Source organism: Falco rusticolus, chromosome Z, assembly GCF_015220075.1.
Source record: "Falco rusticolus isolate bFalRus1 chromosome Z, bFalRus1.pri, whole genome shotgun sequence".
NCBI lineage: Eukaryota > Metazoa > Chordata > Aves > Falconiformes > Falconidae > Falco > Falco rusticolus.
This window is the reverse complement of record NC_051210.1, coordinates 68205468-68224693: the sequence shown is the minus strand read 5'-3', so window position 1 is coordinate 68224693 and position 19226 is coordinate 68205468. Positions and strand designations below refer to the sequence as shown.

The following is a 19226-nucleotide window of genomic DNA, read 5'->3' as shown; positions in this document are numbered from 1 at the left end:
GAGATGTTGTAAAGATGCCATTGGTACCATGCATAGGCTGCTGTTCCACAGAAACTGTCAGCTGAAGCCATTCAGTAGGAATGGTTCCAATACTGGCATTTCACCTTTGAAATTCATGCTGATAAGGAGAAGACAGAGCTTCTAAGGTAGCTGCAGGGCACAAAAGATGAGGAGCTTATTGTGTGAATTCAGAGTGCTCCTGCCTCCCCACTGCAGCCTGCAGCACAAAGAATTCTTCTTTCATTTCCTTTTCCTCTTTAGCCGACAACTGACCTTTTCCTTCGGCTATTTCAGTTTACTGTAAAGCTGACATCTGCAACTTTTTCCAGGATTGGCACAACCCATAAAATCAACTGGTATTTTCTCCTGGACTGGGTTCTAAGGTGGTATTATTACTTTTATAAGGTGCTGAAATGGTACTATTGGTAGAAGCTGAAATCACAGTGCGAATAAATTGGCTACTTTACATTGCCAATTTCAAAGAAATGTGAGGAATGCATAACTAAGATCCTAGACTGCTACACTTAGGTACAGGGTCAAAACTCCATCCTCTCTATTCAAAGTCTAAATGATTTTGGTAATTTTATGTCAAATGTCACTCCTTTTAACACTTCCTTTACTTTTTTTCCTTCTGAAACATCCTGCATCCCTGCTATGAATCATGACTAAAGGGGAAAAAAAAAAAGTGTCTATGCCAGCCAGTCTTTAGATGGAGCTTAGCTGCCTTCCAAACACTCCAGTGTACACTTGCTTTAGATAATACCAACCAGCCAGGATGGCTGAAATCTTGAATTTAAGCTAGTAAAGCTAAGATGTGTAATTTTGCATGGGGAAAATTATAGAATGCTAACATGAGCTAGTGAGATTTAGTAACCTCCAGCAGAGGAGTTCGAACAAGTTCCTGGAGGGCTTCCGTTCTAGTCACTCACTTCTGGTAGTGATTCTCTGATTGCAACAGTATCTTGATTTTTTCAGTGTCAGACCTCTTTCCCCTGCCTTTCTGTAGGCAATTTTCTTTTGTGCCTGGTTGAATACCTTTTCTTCAGTTAAATATCTCCTAAACATTAACTCATCCATAAAAGCTCAACAATATGAGAAGGAAGCAATTAAAATGATTAATTTAAAATCCATATGCAAAATCCGCTGGTTTTCAGACTCTGTACTTCCAAAAGGACAGACTCTCTACAGCTGGTATCTGTAGTGAATACATTAACAGCACTTAAAACATTCATCTTTCATGATAAAACAAACTCAGTTCCCAAACTCTTCCAAAGGATAGCTTATGGGTTACCAGTAGCTCCTAGCTTTGCTTATTAAGAACAACTCATTTTCAAACATTGCCAATTTTCTTGAATCCATGGCTGACAGGCATTTTTACCAAGAGAAGACACTTTCCAATACCTCTGTCTTTAGACTGAATTGCTTAATGTCTCTTTTGAATCACTTCTGTCAACTTTTCTTCTTTCTGTGTCTTTACTGTCTCTACCTTCTGTATCTTTAACCAGTGTTAAAGTCGTCATTTAATCTGTCATACATGTACATCTATGTTGCAGAAACACTCTGTTATACAAAATAAATTACACTTTACCCTTCAATTTCCATTTCTATTAAGAATGTTCATGTCATCCTTTGTATAGTGAACACAAACTAAGGAACAGAGTAGAATCATCAGGCCAGGATTTATGGTGGAATAAGATTGAATAAAGATAAGAGAAATTCTTGGTCTTTAAACTCCCTGCCTCAGTCACTGTCTCTGAAGACAGGGAAAATAATACAGCCATACAGTTGACTGGTCTTTAACACATGAGAATTTTAACTACTTGTTACTTTCGGTTTTGCTGCAACTCACCAAACTTTCTGCCACTACTTATCAAAAGTAAACATGGAGTTACTGTTCTGAGTATAGATGTATCACTATAGTAAAACAGTCTGCTGGCCTAACACAGGGCTCTGTAATACTGCCTTTTCCTAAAGAGCTCTTATCCAGTTGAAAAGTTCACTTTACCATATCAGTTATTTTTGTTTAGAGATATTTTAACTTCTTGTTCCTAATGGAAACCAGTTAGAAAAATGGGGGCAAGAGGTTAAACATACATCTGGTCTCCCTATTTAACATAGAGGTTTATCTTTTGCATGTTGCTGATGATAATTTAGAAGGGGGGCACAAAGGAAAAGAAAAACTTCCCTGCCCTAACACTTGTATATTTTTGTGTTATGAAAGTGACAGCCTCCATTTCTCATTTGACATATGAAATAGCTTTGCCATAAAACCCTGTATTTTTCAGCTTTTTGTTTAATTATTTGAGCCAAGAAAACAAGGTGAAGAAATAAGACAGATCTTGCTTGGCTGATACTGTTTGAAAAGTAGGCTATGGCAAGCATGGCTCTCATTATATTTAAATGGATTAGTCTTTTTCCTTTAAAAAAGGAAGGGGGGGGAAGGAGAGATTAACAAGCCACCAAGGGCCTGCTGTAAGATTTTGACACTTTTAGTGGCTTGTGACATATTACTTGTGAGTATCAGCTCTCCTTCAAAATCAGAAAAAAAAATCTTACCATTTGGATAAGGAATGCAAAGAAAAAAAAAAAGAGAACAGCAAAAAACCTCTGCTACAAAGTCATGTGGTCATGTTAACTAGGATTCATTAGCAAGGTATTTATTGGACAAAGAGAAGAAGTTCTTTCACTAAGCTGAAATTATTATTAGATATCTAGCAGTCTCTACCATCCTTTGCTAGGTAAATTATATGCTATGGTCCTTGTGAAGACAGTAATCTAATCTGTCTGAATACTATAATAATGACACAGATGTCTACTTGTACTCAAGATGTTTCACCTCATGACAACTTTTAAGCTGTAAACTCAATGGAGGGAGCTCTCAGGTGTGCTCAGAGCAACAGATGCACAAGGATTACACTTGTCAGAGCTGTTACAGACTCTTTGGAAACTCCATTTTATGTGGTACATTAGTTGCATCACCATGCAATCTACTCTTGCACTATCAGTATGGCTGTGAGTGCGTAACAGGTGTTTTGCACATAGAACTTCTATAGTTTGGCCCACAAAACACATCTATAAATGAATATATATATATATATATACACACACATATGACTGGCTACTGTGAAAAGCAGAAAGCTTCTAAACTACCACTGAAAAGTATTTAGTTGAAAAAAAACCAATACCAATACTAGAAAATGCCAGGCTGAAATTTACTCAAACACCCAAATTATTTTTCCATCCCCGTTACGGACTTACTGAGAAGTGTTGTAATCTCAGCTGTAACTACCTATATTAAGTACAAGACGGTTTTACGTACTGGTTTTCCTGCTCTTTATTACTGATACTTCTTGATTCTGCATTGGGGTGTGAGCACAGCGCTCCTTATATCTGTGGCTTGCTTTTTAAGTATATTAAACTGTGATGAAGGTCTGGAGGTATAGGATAGGAGAGCTGACAAATCCTTCTTCCATCCACACAGTGGCTTCTTTTTTTTTTTTGTAGCATTTAATAGGCTTTCATAGTTAAACAACACTAAAGATCTTCCTGAATATAAGCACTGTGATTCGCTTTTTTTTTTTTTTTTTTTTAAGTTCATCTTGGACACAGGAGTTACTATAATTCAGTCTGTACTGAAAAGCTACATCAGCCTTGGTTATGCCCTGAGTACAGTCGAAAACAAAAACGTTACATCTTGCTGACCTTTATGGTCTACTGTGTACATTTATAAAATCAGCAAAACCAAAAAGGGAAGAGTTCCACAGAAAAATTACTACAGATACTGTACAACAGTGTTTGTCTCCAAATCCTCATCTTTGCAAAATGTTTCCTGTTTCATAAGCAGAATCAGCTGCAAGCAGAGTCCACAAATGCATGTGTGGCAGAACTGAAGGAATAAAGCAAGCATGGTGAATTTTGAGCAAATCTGGATAATGCTTTGAGGAATTATTTGGTGTGTGGTCTGAGGCAAGAAGCCACAGAGAGGCGGAAGTTAATCTTATGTACTCCCCAGCTGCAGATATGTCTTTTTTGAGAGCAGACTGCAGCAGGAGACACAGAAGAAATGACCAAGAGACCAGATTAATACCACATGAGCCAAGTGTCAGCCTCATTAGATGTGTTTTCACTAAAGTTGAAAAGACTTTAACTTGGATGGCTGTCATTTCAAAGAGAAGTTGTGACATGTAAAAGTAACTATAATAAATTAAAATAAAAGAATAGTGTCTGTAACACTAAAGGGGAAGTATCAATAATAAAAAAATGGTAGCAAAAGAAATAACACCCAAACAAATAATTCCTGTAGCTTAACTTCAGCACACAGACAGAATTTAATAGAAATTAAGGAAGTTTCAAACTTATACAATAGGTGTAAAGACAATAAATATTAGGTGGAGATCACGCTTGATTTTTTTTGACTGATAGACCTGACAGTCAAGTGAGTGAAATCGCAATTACATTTCAACTGTTTAATCATAGAAATTATATAGATCCTTGAGCTGAAACATCCCAATGCTCATACCTTTAAAGCAAAGTAAATTTTTACATCTCTCATGACTATAATGTTCATATAGCACAACCAGACCTAGAGCTCTGCTTGGCAGAAGGACAGATCCAGTTTGCACCTATGGTTATGCTGTTTGGTTAGGAGCTATTTTGCCATTACCTCTTGTATACATGCAATAAATTTGTTGAGTAATCTTGACACAGTGCTTGCAAGAGAGGCTATAGAATATTTTTTTTTCCATGGAATCTTGTTTTTTCTAGTCAAAAGACAAACACCTAAATCAGCAGAAGAGTTAAGAAGTAGCCTACTCTTTCTGTTCTGTAAGAGGACAAAACTGCCCTTCCTATTCCTTATATCCAACCCTTCCTGTAAAAAGAGAATGATTACCCTCTGGGTGGGCTTTTTTTTCCTGGCACTCATCACAGTGTTACTGGTGTGTTTCACAAATAATTTGTTTTCATAATACCCTTGCTCATGAAGGAAGTATTACTATTCTCATTTTATAAGCAGCAAAGAGCCAAAGAGAGATTAGAGTAAAATACATTTATAAATATTGGGCTACAATGGATAAAAAACATATATAAGGATCTGATATTTCATAATACCTAACACTTCATGGCACTTGTCATACTCAAAGTTTAATTCCCACAGACTATCCTTCTGCCAAATTGTCTTCTTCCCTTTCCCCTTAAGCAGATTCCTCCTGTGTTGCTTGACCATCAGTAGGAGGAGCACAAGGGACACAGAAGAGTCCTCCAGCTCCCTTTATGCCCAGGGTGTCTTCACAGCACGTGGTGAAGCACATAAACCTTTAGTTCCTCACATTCCTACATCATTATTCCAGTCCTTATGCATTTCAGTCTTGCTTTGATAAAAAAATAATCCATCATGGTCATTAAGAATCTTTCTAAAGTTAAAAAAACCCGCAAACTCTTCTGCAAAGAAAGCTGGTGTTGGACCTTTTCTTTCCCAACCAATTTGTTGCAACCTTGATGCAGTAGCTATTCTGTAAAGTATACCAACAAGCTGAAACGCATTTCCTTATCCAAAGCTCTATAGCAAGGTATTTAACACACTGCATTTACTAATAGTAATCTTTCTGTCTTCCACACAGTGATCATAAAATGGTTTTAGTAATGTCAGTGGGTTCAGTCTCATAGCTCCTTAATAGTTATCATCAGCTTTGAAGCAACTGGCAGTCACTGTTCTTGCCATATGAGAAAAGGAAGTACCAAGGAATAAACTAATATATAGCTGTTACATATTACATAGTCTAAATGTCATGAGATGTACATACTGGGTTCCATTTACCATTCCTCGGGTTATTGAAGCACATGAAGCTGAGAGAGGAATGGTACATTTCTCTACATAGTACTTTGAGCAGAGATTTTTGTTAGTATTGTCCCCCTCGCCCTGTCCTGCAGTATCTCCCACCGTATGCTGGCAATAGGAAACATCATCATTGCCAGGATGTATAGAATTGCCAGTATGCATGATCTCAGCATCTCTGTCCATCCTCCTGGGCCTAGGACTAGGGCTGCCCACAAAGCAAAACCCACAGGAAACAGCAAAAATGTTTGAACTGAATCCACTTCTGGGCCTCAGAAAGGGCATTATTGGCACCTCCCGGTGCTAACCTTAGTGAATTACGTTTTAGCTGCTTAAGTGGTTTAATCTATACATTGTCCTAAGAAATGAGTCATTATTTATGCGTGCTTACGGGTGTTTGGAAGCAGAGGTGATGCTGGTCCACAAAAAAACCTAACAGACATTATGGCAAATGTTATTGTTTGTAATAATCAGGGTACTTTGCACATGTGCCTTCACCCAGTATCTTCATCTCTAAGAAGGTGAATCATCATTTTCTTCTATTACATGCTACTCACTTTCAAAGCTACTTCTGTCAGAACCAGGTAAAGTGATAATTTAAAGAGCTTGCAATGCTTTAGATGTCTGGTTGTATCAGAACGCCTGGTAAAACACAGCTAGTACTAACTTTTAGCTCCAGTTTACACATGGTGTTGCCTTAGACCAGTTGGTCAAATTACCTACTGCTGACCCAGCTACTTGGGAGGGGAAGAACCAAAACAGCACATGTATCTTTCATGGGAGGAGGTTATCTTTTCAGCGTCTGAAGAGGCAGCTGAGCAACCCACCCCTGAAGCACACTAACAAAAAGCAGCCACAGCTTGGCTCATGTGGTTAGCTCTAGACTCTTTCTGCCGCTTCTCTTCATGTCACTGTTGGTTTTGCAGTGACAGATCCTCAGTGAGCACACAACTTCTGTATTGCAGTTATTAGCACTAGTGTTTTGACAAAGGAAAGGTGTCCCGTCATCACAACATGGGCTGTGCACCACACTCCTTCCCCTGAGACAGGGGAGAGAGGCACAGAGAAGTCTGCTAAGGTTACAGTTCAGGGGAAGGTTTTCATTAGCTTCCTTTCGTCCAAGGGACAGGTGCCACAGGTACTAAGATACTTCATGCAGATGAGAAAGGTACTTCCAGACTGACAATGTCTACCTCCAGGAAAACTATATGGAAAAAATGAGTAAGTGGGAAATACAGATAGAGCAAACTTAGTTCTGTTGAAGTCAAAAGGCTCTTTCAGTGAACATCAGAAGCTTTAACATCTCCTAAAAAGTCATAAGAATGTATAAAAAGGTAGCACTAAAACCATGGTCTTATAAAATCCACTTCCTATTAAACACAGTCATCCTGTACCCTGTTCTGTTCTAGGGCATATACTCTCTTGCTGACTGTAGTAACAGTTACTGAATATATGAACTTATAACTACATTACTACTTCAAATCTTAAAGATAAGCTTACAAAATACGACTTACTTGGTAATACTAAATGTATCAATCACAAAAATACCCTATTCCTCCCTCAAAAGATTACAACCCTTAGAAGTTTAGGATATCTTGATGTCCTTCAGGTGTATGTTTCTTATAATAAATACAGTGGATAGTACTAGTGTAATGAAAAATTGAAGAAAAACCTACTTAATAAAACCTTAACATTTTTCTTCTTTAATACAGGTTTGCTCGTAACTCCTTTAAAAAGCTTATTACTTCCAAGGGCAAGTTTACCCACCTTTCTGCTTGGAAGTAGTCCATACTGACTTTAACATTAGGAATAAAGCAAGTTGTTAATCCTCTGGAAGAGGATAATGTGAAGAAAAGAATCCCAGAGCATGCATCAAATAGTATCTATTATCTATAGAATAGTGTCAGAGAAGACACAATGAAACCACGAGTTGGAAGAGTTTATACCCCAACACTGATTATGCACTTTTGAACAAATTCAATAGGTACCTTAGTGACTTCATAGGTTGAGTCTGTGAGCAAACTGATGAGTCAGTGAGATGAGACAGGACAATTCAACATCACCAACACTTCTCCGCTGCCAAAATTGGTAAGCCACATTGCCCCTTCTCCCCACACCTCTCTCCCACTCATGACACATGCCACCCCTATTTCTTTCTTGTCATGCTTTCTAATGCTGCTCTGGCACTCGCCACACTTCCCATCGCCTTCCTCTAACGCAGGCATGCTTTCATTGATTTACACCCAGCCTCCACTTGGCAACCATGCATTAATTCCAATTAAACATGATCTTGAATGATTGCAAAATGCTTGTGTTCCCTCCTCAGCTCCCACACACACTGACTACACTTGACTACAGCTGCACAGATGTGCATCAGGAACCTGAAAGAAAACTTGAATTTCCTTTTTTTCTGTGCAATGTTTGAACCTCTAATATGTGGCAGAAGAAGGAAGAGCAATTAGACTCCTCAGGCCCCCCATTTTCACTTCTGGTCCCCATGTAGGAAGAGGAATCAGGAACTGCAAAACCCAACTAAGTTTATTGTCCTTCACATATGTATTGCACCATGAAAGGAGCAGGCATCATATTGCTTTACTAAATCAAGGTTTATGAAAGATATGATCTTTGTTTTTATATAAAATTCACGAGCATTCATGTTTCTAGTATCCATAGCCTTTTCCTGTCTTGCACTACACCAGAAGTTATGGAAGGGGGAAGGGAGAAAAGTAATGAAACTTTTTGGTGCAGTTTCAACATCTCCTTTTTTTCCTGAAAGTCAGCTTCGATGTGTGTGAAAATTCCTCTTAAACTGTAGAAGATATACACTACTGACAGATTATTTAGAGGTATATGTGAAAGGGGACAGGCTAATAATTCTTTAGGCTAACTATAAAATAGGGGAATGCTTTACAGCTGACATTGTGAGTATATCAACCAAGTAATTGGATGCACGTGTTAGTAGCAGTAAAAAGGCACTGTCCAGTTGTCCACTTTACATGGGAGTCTACTTTGAGTGTATTCTTTGATTTACTGTTGCAATTAGAACTGAATGTTCAAAGAAAGAACACAAGTGACCTAATTTAAAAACAGAGTGCCTTTAAAGCCATTATTTAGCGTGTGACCTCACTCACTTGTAACATTTTTTCCCCCTGCAACTTCTATTTGTTGCATTGTACTCATGAAGTAGCATAATAATAGCTTTAATAATCCACTCAGCTAACAAATTCAGTTTTAATATCCATTCAGTGATTAAAGATTAAGCCACCTCCTCCTCACTCCTACCCTTGAAGATTTTAATTTTCTTCATAAACACAGAGTTTTCCCAGGCTGATTTTTCAAAACTTTATATAATAGTGTTTCCGGTCTCCTTTTTACTATGTTGTAACTAACACAGACATTTTACAACAAATTGGCAGTAGAAACACAAGCGATTCATACAGCTAGGAAAGGATCTTTCTAGTTAACAAAACTAATGGTTGCAAGTACCATTGACTTCTTTTCTGTGTTCAGAGCAGCTGAGCAATAAAGGGCTGCAAGATATTTAAACACTGCATCACAATAAGTTGTTCAAGCAAAAGAAGAATCTGTTTAATACATACATACAGTCAGACTAGTAGTACTAGTATTGATCAGACTAGTATTGATCAAGAAACATATGTGCTAACGTTAACTAAATGCATCCTCCATTTCTGATCTAGTAAGTTGGTTTCCATAGCCCAAAGCAAGCAAAGGTTACTTTTTCACAGTCTCATCAGGCTGAAGCTGGTTGTTAATGCTGATAAACATTGAAACTATTTGTGCTATTCAAAGTGGCAAAAAGGCCATTAGATGATAAGCCTTGGAATATTAGAATAAAAGTAGTTCAGTGTCTTATGGTGACTGCAAGCAGTGGTAGCAGGTGTTCAAAATGTGCAAACTGAACTTTCAATTCAATGCAATTTTGGGGAAGAAGGGACAAATTTGGGGAAGAAGTAAAAGCTTCAGAAAGCTCTTCAGAAAATGAAGAAAACCAAACAAAACTAGGCCAGGAAGACAGCATTATAGCAAATACCAAGTTGACTGAATAATTTCTCTGCTTTGCTGACACACTTTCTCTATCATCCCAAGTATTAAGCTTAAGAACCTAAATACAATATTGTTTATAAAGATTATTTTTCCTACGTGGAACCTTCCTTGTACAATTATATTACTTGCTCAGAAGAAAAGTCAGGAATCCACCATGAGAGGAGATGTTGCCCTATGTTCATACAGGTACCTGCTATTTCTAACTTAAGACATACAGGTTAACAAGATTTGCTCATAGAAGGGCTCCACCTTTTCCAAAATGAAAGGTTCAGTGGAATAAACTCCCCTATTGCAAGATCCAATCTGACTCCCTTTTGAAGTGAAAAGGCCCCTATTCACACACACAGCTCAAAGACATCTGAAAGTCATCTTAAAATGCTTTATTTCAAAACAGAGGATCTTATCCTATGAGTGAATGCATCCAAGATGTTTCAGAAGTATAAGCACATTCTGTAGTGCTCACTCAGCTAATGCCATCTTCAAGGGAAGCTTTGGCCAAGCCACTACTTGAGAACCCTCCCATTAGAGCAACAGCATGGCATCTATAAACCTGCATGCCCCTTGGTTTCTTTCTTCTGAGGTTTTGAGAAGAACAGACTTTTTCCCATCACCACCACTCCCCCAGTGTAAGTGGCTATAAATTAGATTTATGAAGAAAAAAAGACTTCTTACAACTCTGTATTTTGAACAGATTTATGACAGGGTTACAGTACCAGTATGAAGGGTCCACAAGGCAGGAATGCAGTAAGGGGAACAGGAGAGTGTCATGTAGACATTAAATAGTACAATTCTTTCCACATTCATAAATCTTAGTGCCTAAGGTTGTATACTGCTAGTTATAAATTATATAACTGAGCTCTGCAGAAGGAAAAAAAAAGAAGAAAATAAAGACTTAAAGTACGATATCATCTCCATAAGAACTTACACATTGCCTATTAAAGAACCAAAGTTCCAAATAACTTCGCTAAAACAGTATTATTTCCTATTTCAAGTCTTTTGATTTTATTAATAAATAATCCAGATCTCTATGGAGTGTAAAACAACAAAACACATATGCCTACTACTCAGTCTTTAGAAAAACAGAAAATTTCTCACACTAATTTGTAAACACCAGCTCACGAGGAGCCCATAACCCCAAACAGCTAGCTTAAAGACGTTCAGTAGCAAAAGAATGTATTTTACCAAGTATTCTTATCTGGTTTGAGCTTTACAGCTGAGGTTGAGGTACCCATCAAGCTTTATGACTTTATTACACTTAAGGTATAATCAAAAAGCTGAGTATCAAACCGAGTATACTTAACCAAAACACATTTAATGCTATTTTTATGTATATAACCCAATACATAGTAAAAATCTGTATTTATATGTAATATACATATGCACACACTTAAACCCCTCAGTAGTAATGTTCAGCACTTCTAGTAATTAAGAGTGGTTGTTTACAATCTTTTGGGCTACAGAATGAGACTCAAAACTTTCTTGCTATTAGTGACTATGTTGCTAATCTGAACCCACGCTAACTAAAATAAAGCCAAAGGTTATCAGGGACTTCAGCAGATCCTAAAGCTATATAAAAAACATAATTGCATACTCAGGGGAAAAACCTGGAATAGGTTAGCTCATGAGAAGTAGCTAATTGTTTCATGCTTGCTCCCCAGTAAACACTGTTATTCTGCAATCACAGCGCCTTTGCACTGTTTGGATCCATCCACTTTGGAAGCTCAGAAGGCCAATTAATGGACTCTCCGCTGGTGTAAAGCCCTTTTAGCTTTGCTTGATCTGCACTAGCTCATACAGCTGAGGATCCAGCCCCTTCTAGTCCACCTACTTCGAGCGGAGGTGACACCACACAGTGACTGTGCCGCCATCTACCGTAGGTTTTGCATAGCACTGCTTGGTCCAAAGCCCGCAGGAACAGCTTCAGCATTCCCACTAACATCCAAGCTCTGTGACATAGACTCCAGTCCCTAAACTCCCACCTAAATAATGGCCTGATCCTGCAGTTCCTGCTCAGGCAGAACGCCGTCCACACACTGCAGGTTAGCAGCTGCTAATTAAGCACTGCATATTGTGTTACCGTTCTTTAGCTGCTAAGATCTGTCCTGTACATTTGAAGTCTGTGCACTTCATAGTGCTATTAGCAGCTGCCTTAAAAGTCAATTGAAAATACATTCAGATTTCCCTCAACCAGCTTATCATATATCATGTAGTCCAATAAACGCCATCCATTAAACCCCAAAAATTTCAGTATCTTCAAGAGAGCTTTCTGGGTGCAATAAAGGCAGGATCTGCACACATATGGTTCACTCCCAATTTTAACATCTAGCTTAACCTTCTCTTGGTCATCCCAGATATCAAGTTGTAGTGAAAGCTTTTGTAATTCCTCTTTGGAAGCTTTTTGGTTTTGTTTTTCCCCCATGTACTTCAGTCACCAGAAAGCAGTACAGGTCTCCTTATTCATGCATGCAAATAGCTCTGTCAAGCACAGGGGCAAGGGAACTCACAGCTGTGGTGCTGTGGGAGGAGCTATCAGTTGCATTTTGAGGACAAACTTCCAGACGTAAGGATCAATAAAACAAAACTTAAAATGTGTTCTACTTCTATGTACTGACAGACACCCTCCAGATACACCAAATGCTGCAAGTTCCCCCAGCCTCCTGACAGAGCAGTCAGAAGCTACCTCTGTTCCCCTTACCCTGTAGGTAAAGAAAGGTTGATGGAACAGTTCCAAGCAATTAAGTTGGAAACCATCTGCCAGATCAAACTTCAATTTAGCACACTCTACACAATATTTACAGAGCAAATTATGAACGCTGCATGAGCCATTTAAAGGCTGAAGACTAAATTCTGTTTTCTGAATGTTTACTCTGACTTTCTCCAATTGTTCTTGCTTGATAGTGTTTAACTGGCATCCAGACATGAAAGTTGTTACCTAATTACGTATCATGATCTTACAGCCCTACAGATAAGGCTTTACTGCAACATAAATGAATTTTAAACATTAGCATATAAGAAAAAGAAAATTAGCCCCCAAATTAGAATATTTCCAAGTCTTGTGTGTCAACATTCACTATTATTTGTTTAGGAAAGCATGGTTTCAAGAGAGGAACATGTATTAGAGGTTAAATAGCCTCTAATGTTCAACAGGCTACAATTTTGTAGGCTGGCTGGCTGACTCTTCAAGCACGGCAGGAATCTATCCACATATAATTATGTATTTCAGACTATCTTAAAGATACCATATATTTGTATGGAATCAGTCCAGCTCAGGGTTACAGCAGTATTATGATAGCACAGCTACCTTTGAAATAAAGGTGCTGTAAATATATTCTTAAATTGTCTCAGACTATGTACTTTTACAGAAAACAATTTCACGTGGCATATTGTAATGACTACTAAAGAGGAACATACAACTGTTTGACTTATCTTCTAACAAAATCCTAATTGTTTCGTATTTAAAGATGCACACTAGGTCTGATTTTGTGATATAAGTGCAGTTAGCAAGCTGCAAGTTTTAGGATGATCTGAGTCCTTTCTTCACCGCACATAAATTTGAGGGACAGGATACAACTATGCATAATGAAGTCATTGTTTTGCTTTTATATGAAACAAATTACATTCTCCTCTGTTTCAGTAGATAGTTGCAGATGTGACAGTAACCATGACACCACCAGAATGCAAAGTCTCTTTCTGATGCATTGACTGGAAAACCAGGGGAAAAGGATCACACTCTATAGTTGCAGTGGGTTGTTATTGTACGTTGACTGAAAGTAGAAAGATCAGTATGTGCATTTCAGTGTATTCTACCTTTTCTTGGCAAGGTCTCCCAGAAGCACATGCATGCATGCAACTTTACTGACTGAACAGTTTTGCTGGCTAGGTGGGACCGCTCAAATGAGTAGTTACTTAGCTCTGAGTACATTGTTGTCCGATTGGGCCCCTTACAGCCTACTTGACAGTAATGCTCTACACATAATGGCTTGTTACTCTCAGAGGTGCACACAAAGCTTTCAGAATCCCAATTTTGGGGGAATGATGCTGTCCTCTGCCAAACAAAATTAAATCTAAGGAATACAGTGCTAGGGCCTCATTCCACACAAATTTATCAAAGCGAAGCCTTCATCGTAGCTCTGTTTTCCAATAATTTGGCTTTCTGTGGAACACAGAACGGGAGGTATTAAGATTAAACTGCTTTGACATCTAAAGTTTTTATGAATATTAAGTGCATAATAAAGTATGAAGTTGCAAGGTGGAGCAAGTGAAGTAATGACACATGACACTGCAGCCCTCTCCTCCCTCTTTGTAAGCCTACATTATGGGTATTTAATAGAAAAACAGCTGAATTAACAGTCATGTCTGTCATATAGCATGGCAACCTGCTGAAGTACTCCATACTTTACACATTAGCTAACAAGACCTACTTAAGTTACTTTAAGTTGTTTTAATTTAACAGAAGACTTATCCTCAGATTTATTTGGATTTATGTAAACCAGTCCAAGAACCAAAATGTGGCTGTCCACCACTGAAGCCCATCAGAGAGTTTCCTCCAGCATAACAGAGCTTACTTTCTCAGCATGCTACTATAGTGGGATGCAGTCACTTAAGAGTTACAGTGCAATATATTGTGATTTACTGCACTTACTTCAGCTTGAGATTGCCCAGGCAGGAAAACCGAATAAAGGTTACATTTTGAGCACTGACAGCCAGAAATACATTACCAGGAGCATGCTATTACTAACGGTCTAATTAGAACTACAGAAAAGCTCAAAACTTCAGCCATGGAAACAGTCATATGCCTTTTGCTTTGAAATAATTAAAAAAAAAAATGACAATGAAATGCGTGTGAGGTCTGCGCGAAGCCGGCCCCAGATGTTTACAATGGAGCGGTATAGCGGCGCTGCGGCCCGGCAGCGGGCGGCGGGCGCGCCAGGACGCGGCTGGCACCGCACCGGCACCGCCGCGCTGCGGGCGGCCGCGCACCGGCTCCCTGCGCCCGCCAGGCGCCCCCGCGGCATGGAGCGAACCCGGGCACGACCCCAGCCCAAAGGGACCCCCCCGTTCCGGGCTCGGGGAGGAGGGAGTGCGGAGCAGACAGCTCTTGTGCGGCTCCTGGAGAAGAGCGAGCGTGTGTGCATGGGGGGAACTGATGCATTGTTCCAATACAGCGTTCTCATCAAGGCACTTTAATGACAGGGGATAATAATTTTCAGATTCGGGAGACAATGACCCCCGCCACTCCGCGCCACATCCTTGCACATCTTTCTAATTTGCTTTGCTTTTCTGCCAGGCAAAGAAACAAACTGTGCTAGGCGAAGCCATTTGCAAAACAAATGTAACCGAGGAGACTTGCAGATACGGGCTAGCGGAGAGCTGCGTCCCGGAGGAGCCCACCCCACCCGCGCCCCCTTCCCGCCGAGGCGTCGCCGTCCCCGTCCCCTTCCCTCCCCAGCGAGGGGGCGAGGGCGCCGGGGCTGCCGCGGCCGGGGCGCTGGGCAGGCGCTGCCCGGCAGCGCGGCGGCGGAGCCGTACTTACTGAAGGGGCAGTTCTCCTTCTTGGTGCCGCTGACCTTGCCGTTCTTCTCGATCTTGAGAAAGTACTTGTTGTAGGAGTAGAGCTTCCTCTTGCGCACGTCTCCTTGGAGGTGATTGTAGCTCCGCACGTGTCTCCCCGCACTGGAAGGAGAGGAGAAGGACGAGGGGAAGGAGGAGGATGATGAAGAAGAGTTGGTGGCCTCCGGGGACAGCATGTCCTGGCCGAGGTCATGGCAGGTGACAGGCACAGAAGACACCAAGAACAGCAGCAGCAAACAGCAACAAGGCAGGTGGGAAAAGGCTGAGGCACCATTTGTCAGTATCCATTTGCACATTGTACTGAAACTCTGGGCGCTGGAAAATGTCTTATCAAATGAAACATACTGGAAGGGTAAAACCTGGTAAAAGGCAAGTGGAGAGCCGGTGGTTGCTGTTTCTGGTTAGATCCCTCTGAGCTCTGATCTGGCCTGAAGTTAGTGCACCAACATCCATAACTCAGGGGACAAATCGCCTCAGAAGTTGCTGCCTTTTAATCCTTCGAGTCCTCCCTCAGAAAAAAGAGCTGTTGGTTTTTTTGGGGGGGTTGCTGTGGTTAATCCTCTTTCCTTTTGCTCTTCCCCACCCCACCCCCCCCCCACATACACACACACTCCCCAACCTGGTTTGAGACTTCCCAGTAGTTATTTTGTTCTCTTCCTCACTCCTTTCTTCACCATCTTAGATGCAGAAAGGTCTGAAAAATAGATGACAGCATAGTGAACAACAACAAAGATAAATAATAACCAGTGGAGAGGGGTGCTGGAAGGAATTTTTCACACATACCCCTTTACACACGCACTCACACGTTGTGGCTTTGCACCTTCTTCTGATCCCCACCCCCTTGCCTTTTTGCAAATCCCAAACCAGTTGCGCAACCCGTCCTTTCTCACTGACGACCCCAGAGGAGGCAGTTTCTTTGTTTTGCTTTGAATTCTCTAGCACAGTATTAAAAAAAAAAAAATCCAGAAAGAGAGGGAGAAAAAAAAAATCCCACGTTGTGTCTCCCCCCTCCCGCCCCCCCTTCCTTTCCTTCTCCCCTTGGTTGTAAACAGGTTGGAAGCCGTAGCCTAAATGTTAGAGATTACAAATCAGAGGTGGGATGTGCCTCTGGTGGTCAACCCTCATTTGCGGCGGGTCAGGCAGCGGTGGGACATCTGAAACCCTTGGAGCGAGCGGTGCCTGCTGCGGAGGCAGCGCCGGGAGCTGCCCTCGCCTCCTCCGGGGCTGCAGCGGCGGCAGCCGCCGCCTTTGGCTGGCTGCTAATTGCTGCTGCGGCGTCCTGCTCCTCCGCCGGCCACCAGCATGGCTCGGAGACTCATGCTTTACTAATTTCCCTGTCTTCCAGGCTGAACCAATCCCCTCCAGGGAGGCTTCCCTCCCTCTTCACCCCACCCTCCCCCCCCCCCCCCCCCAAGAAAAAAAAAAAAAAAAAAAGAACCCAAAAAACTTTTCTACCGGAGGATTTTATTTTATTTTTTTGGCAGTGGAGCGCTTGAGAAAGCCACCTGGAGCTTGTTGCCTGCTAGATCCCCCCCCCTCCCCCCCCCCCCCACTGGAGGAGGGGTTGGTTGGAGAGGTTGGAAAGAAGTATATACTACAGGCAGACCCTGGAAAAGCAGATTATATGCTAGTCAGAGAGAGTAAAAAGGGAAGAGACATAATTAGCTCCTTTTTCTTCTTCTTTGCCAGCTTCCATGGAGGTCTTTCTCCCTCCATTAATGAATCACTGATTTCTTGCTTCCGTTGCTGAAATAAAAAGTTCACACTTTAGCCTGCTCTTCCTTTTAAGCCTCTCAAGATTTATTGTGTTTCTTTCCCCACCCTCACCCTTCTTGTCTCAAAAGAAATCAGGGCCCTAAATGACCATTTACTAATTGCTAACATGAGTCATTTACCGAATCACACATCTGACTTCAAAGCAAAAGGGGTTTTATTGGAATTGCAAAGGTTTCCCCATAAAATCTGTCTGAATATTTCGCTGTCTTTATTTTTTTTTAAACTAATGCAGTTTTCTTTGCCAGAAAGAAATAAATTTTCCATTTTCAAGGCTATTTTAAAGCGATTTTTCAAGCTATTATTTTCATTGAGGGGTGTATGTTGTTGGTTTTCCCTTTGATTCCTTCTCTCCTAATGGACTTGTCGTTTCACATACTGAATGTTACGACAGATTAATATTTCTAGCCCCTCACTCAACTGTTAACTTTCCCAGTAATTGGCGGGCATCTTCCATATGATGTCTTTTAACACCAGAATAAGGGATCATTGGCTGGGAGGGTGCAAGCAGCATGCAAGACATTACATTTCTGTTCAGCATTTAGTATTGTTAAATAACCGTATTGGAATGCAAGTAGGTGGAATATTCACTAAGAGAATGAAATAGAGGAGAAGTGAAGCAGCACATAAACACAGTGAGTAGCTCAATACATAAACCCAGATATTTGTTGAAGGCAGTTTATTAATACAGATCAGTGGACTGCAATGGAAAACTGCCTATGCAATTACATTTGGCATTTGGAGTAAATCTTAATTTAAACAACAGAAAATGCAGAAAAGAACAAATAGTTCTAAAATTAGACTGATGCATTAGATTAGGATGTTAAATATATTGTGAACTTCACAACAGAAATTAGAAAAGATTTTCTCCAATTATGGTGTTTATTCTGGAAAGAGCTGGCTCCTAAATTTATGATTTCACATTCTGGGGGTGACATTTAAACAGCCTTAAAAATGAAACCATTTAATGTTAGAATCAATATGTTTTATGGTGTTGTTTATGATACTTCAGAGTATTTATTCTGCATGTATTTGCAATGAGTGCAAAGCATTTCAGAAATTTTTTTGTGAATCTGATTTAGGCTTTCCTTTTGTGGCAACTAATAAAAAAAAAAAAACACCAAAATGAAAAGCAAAAGCCTACTTTTCAGTGAATGCCTCACAGCTTATATATATCCACAAAACTGATGTCAATATTTGGTTGCTGTCTAGGTTATGAAGGGCACAACACATTATTTCTAAAACTGAAGTTCTTTTGATTCCAACAGCTTAAATTGTAAATAATTGCTATGTCTTGAAACTATACATTTGAAGAAACCTTTCATTTTTTTCTGTCTTTTTTTCTTTTTTTCTGTAAAGTGCTGGAAAATACAGTGAATTGGCATTTTAGGATCTCTGGTGGCAGGAGAAAAATAGTAGTTTGGGGGTTGAGCAGAAGTATTTAACCCCTACTCATTAAAAAAATAGGTACTGTCTTGAATTTACTCAAGAAGACTTCTGCTTACATGTATTTCTGGCTTGTTATTGGCTGTATGTTGGTTGTAAGATCTTGTGGTTAAGAACTAAACCAACATATCAGGAATTTCATATTAAATCTGCTTCTGGCAGGTGCAATATTCAGTGCAGTACTTAAAACTACTACAACGCATAGAGTCCTTTTCAATCCTGTGTGATGACAGGGAGGGCATTTACAAAACAGAGTCCAAATGAAAAGCTGACATAGCTTTTTAGATTGTATCTCATTCTTTTTTCTACTTTCTGTATAGCCTTTCTTTTATAGCACAGTTGAATCCCTAAATACCCCACTACTTTGTATTGTCGGGTCACCTCTTAGGTTAGCCTGAGAAAGCCTGAGAAAAGTTCCACAGGAAAGATGCACTATTTAACGGAATTCAATCTGTCCCAATAGATTTGAATCACTAACATAAATGTATGAATGTAGATTATATCTCTGTAATGAGGCCTGAATCATTCTCAGTTACTT

At 40.0% G+C, this 19226-nt stretch overlaps 1 protein-coding gene across 1 annotated transcript in view; it reads right to left on the bottom strand.

Moving 5' to 3' along the window:
* The window catches only part of FGF10 (fibroblast growth factor 10), a 67871-nt gene extending 51834 nt beyond the window's left edge, over window positions 1–16037 (bottom strand). Inside the window, exon 1 of the mRNA XM_037374495.1 lies at window positions 15432–16037. Coding sequence (XP_037230392.1) covers window positions 15432–15765 — 334 coding nt within the window. The 5' untranslated portion in view covers window positions 15766–16037. The remainder of the gene's footprint in view (window positions 1–15431) is intronic.
* Between the last annotated feature and the right edge of the window lie 3189 nt (window positions 16038–19226).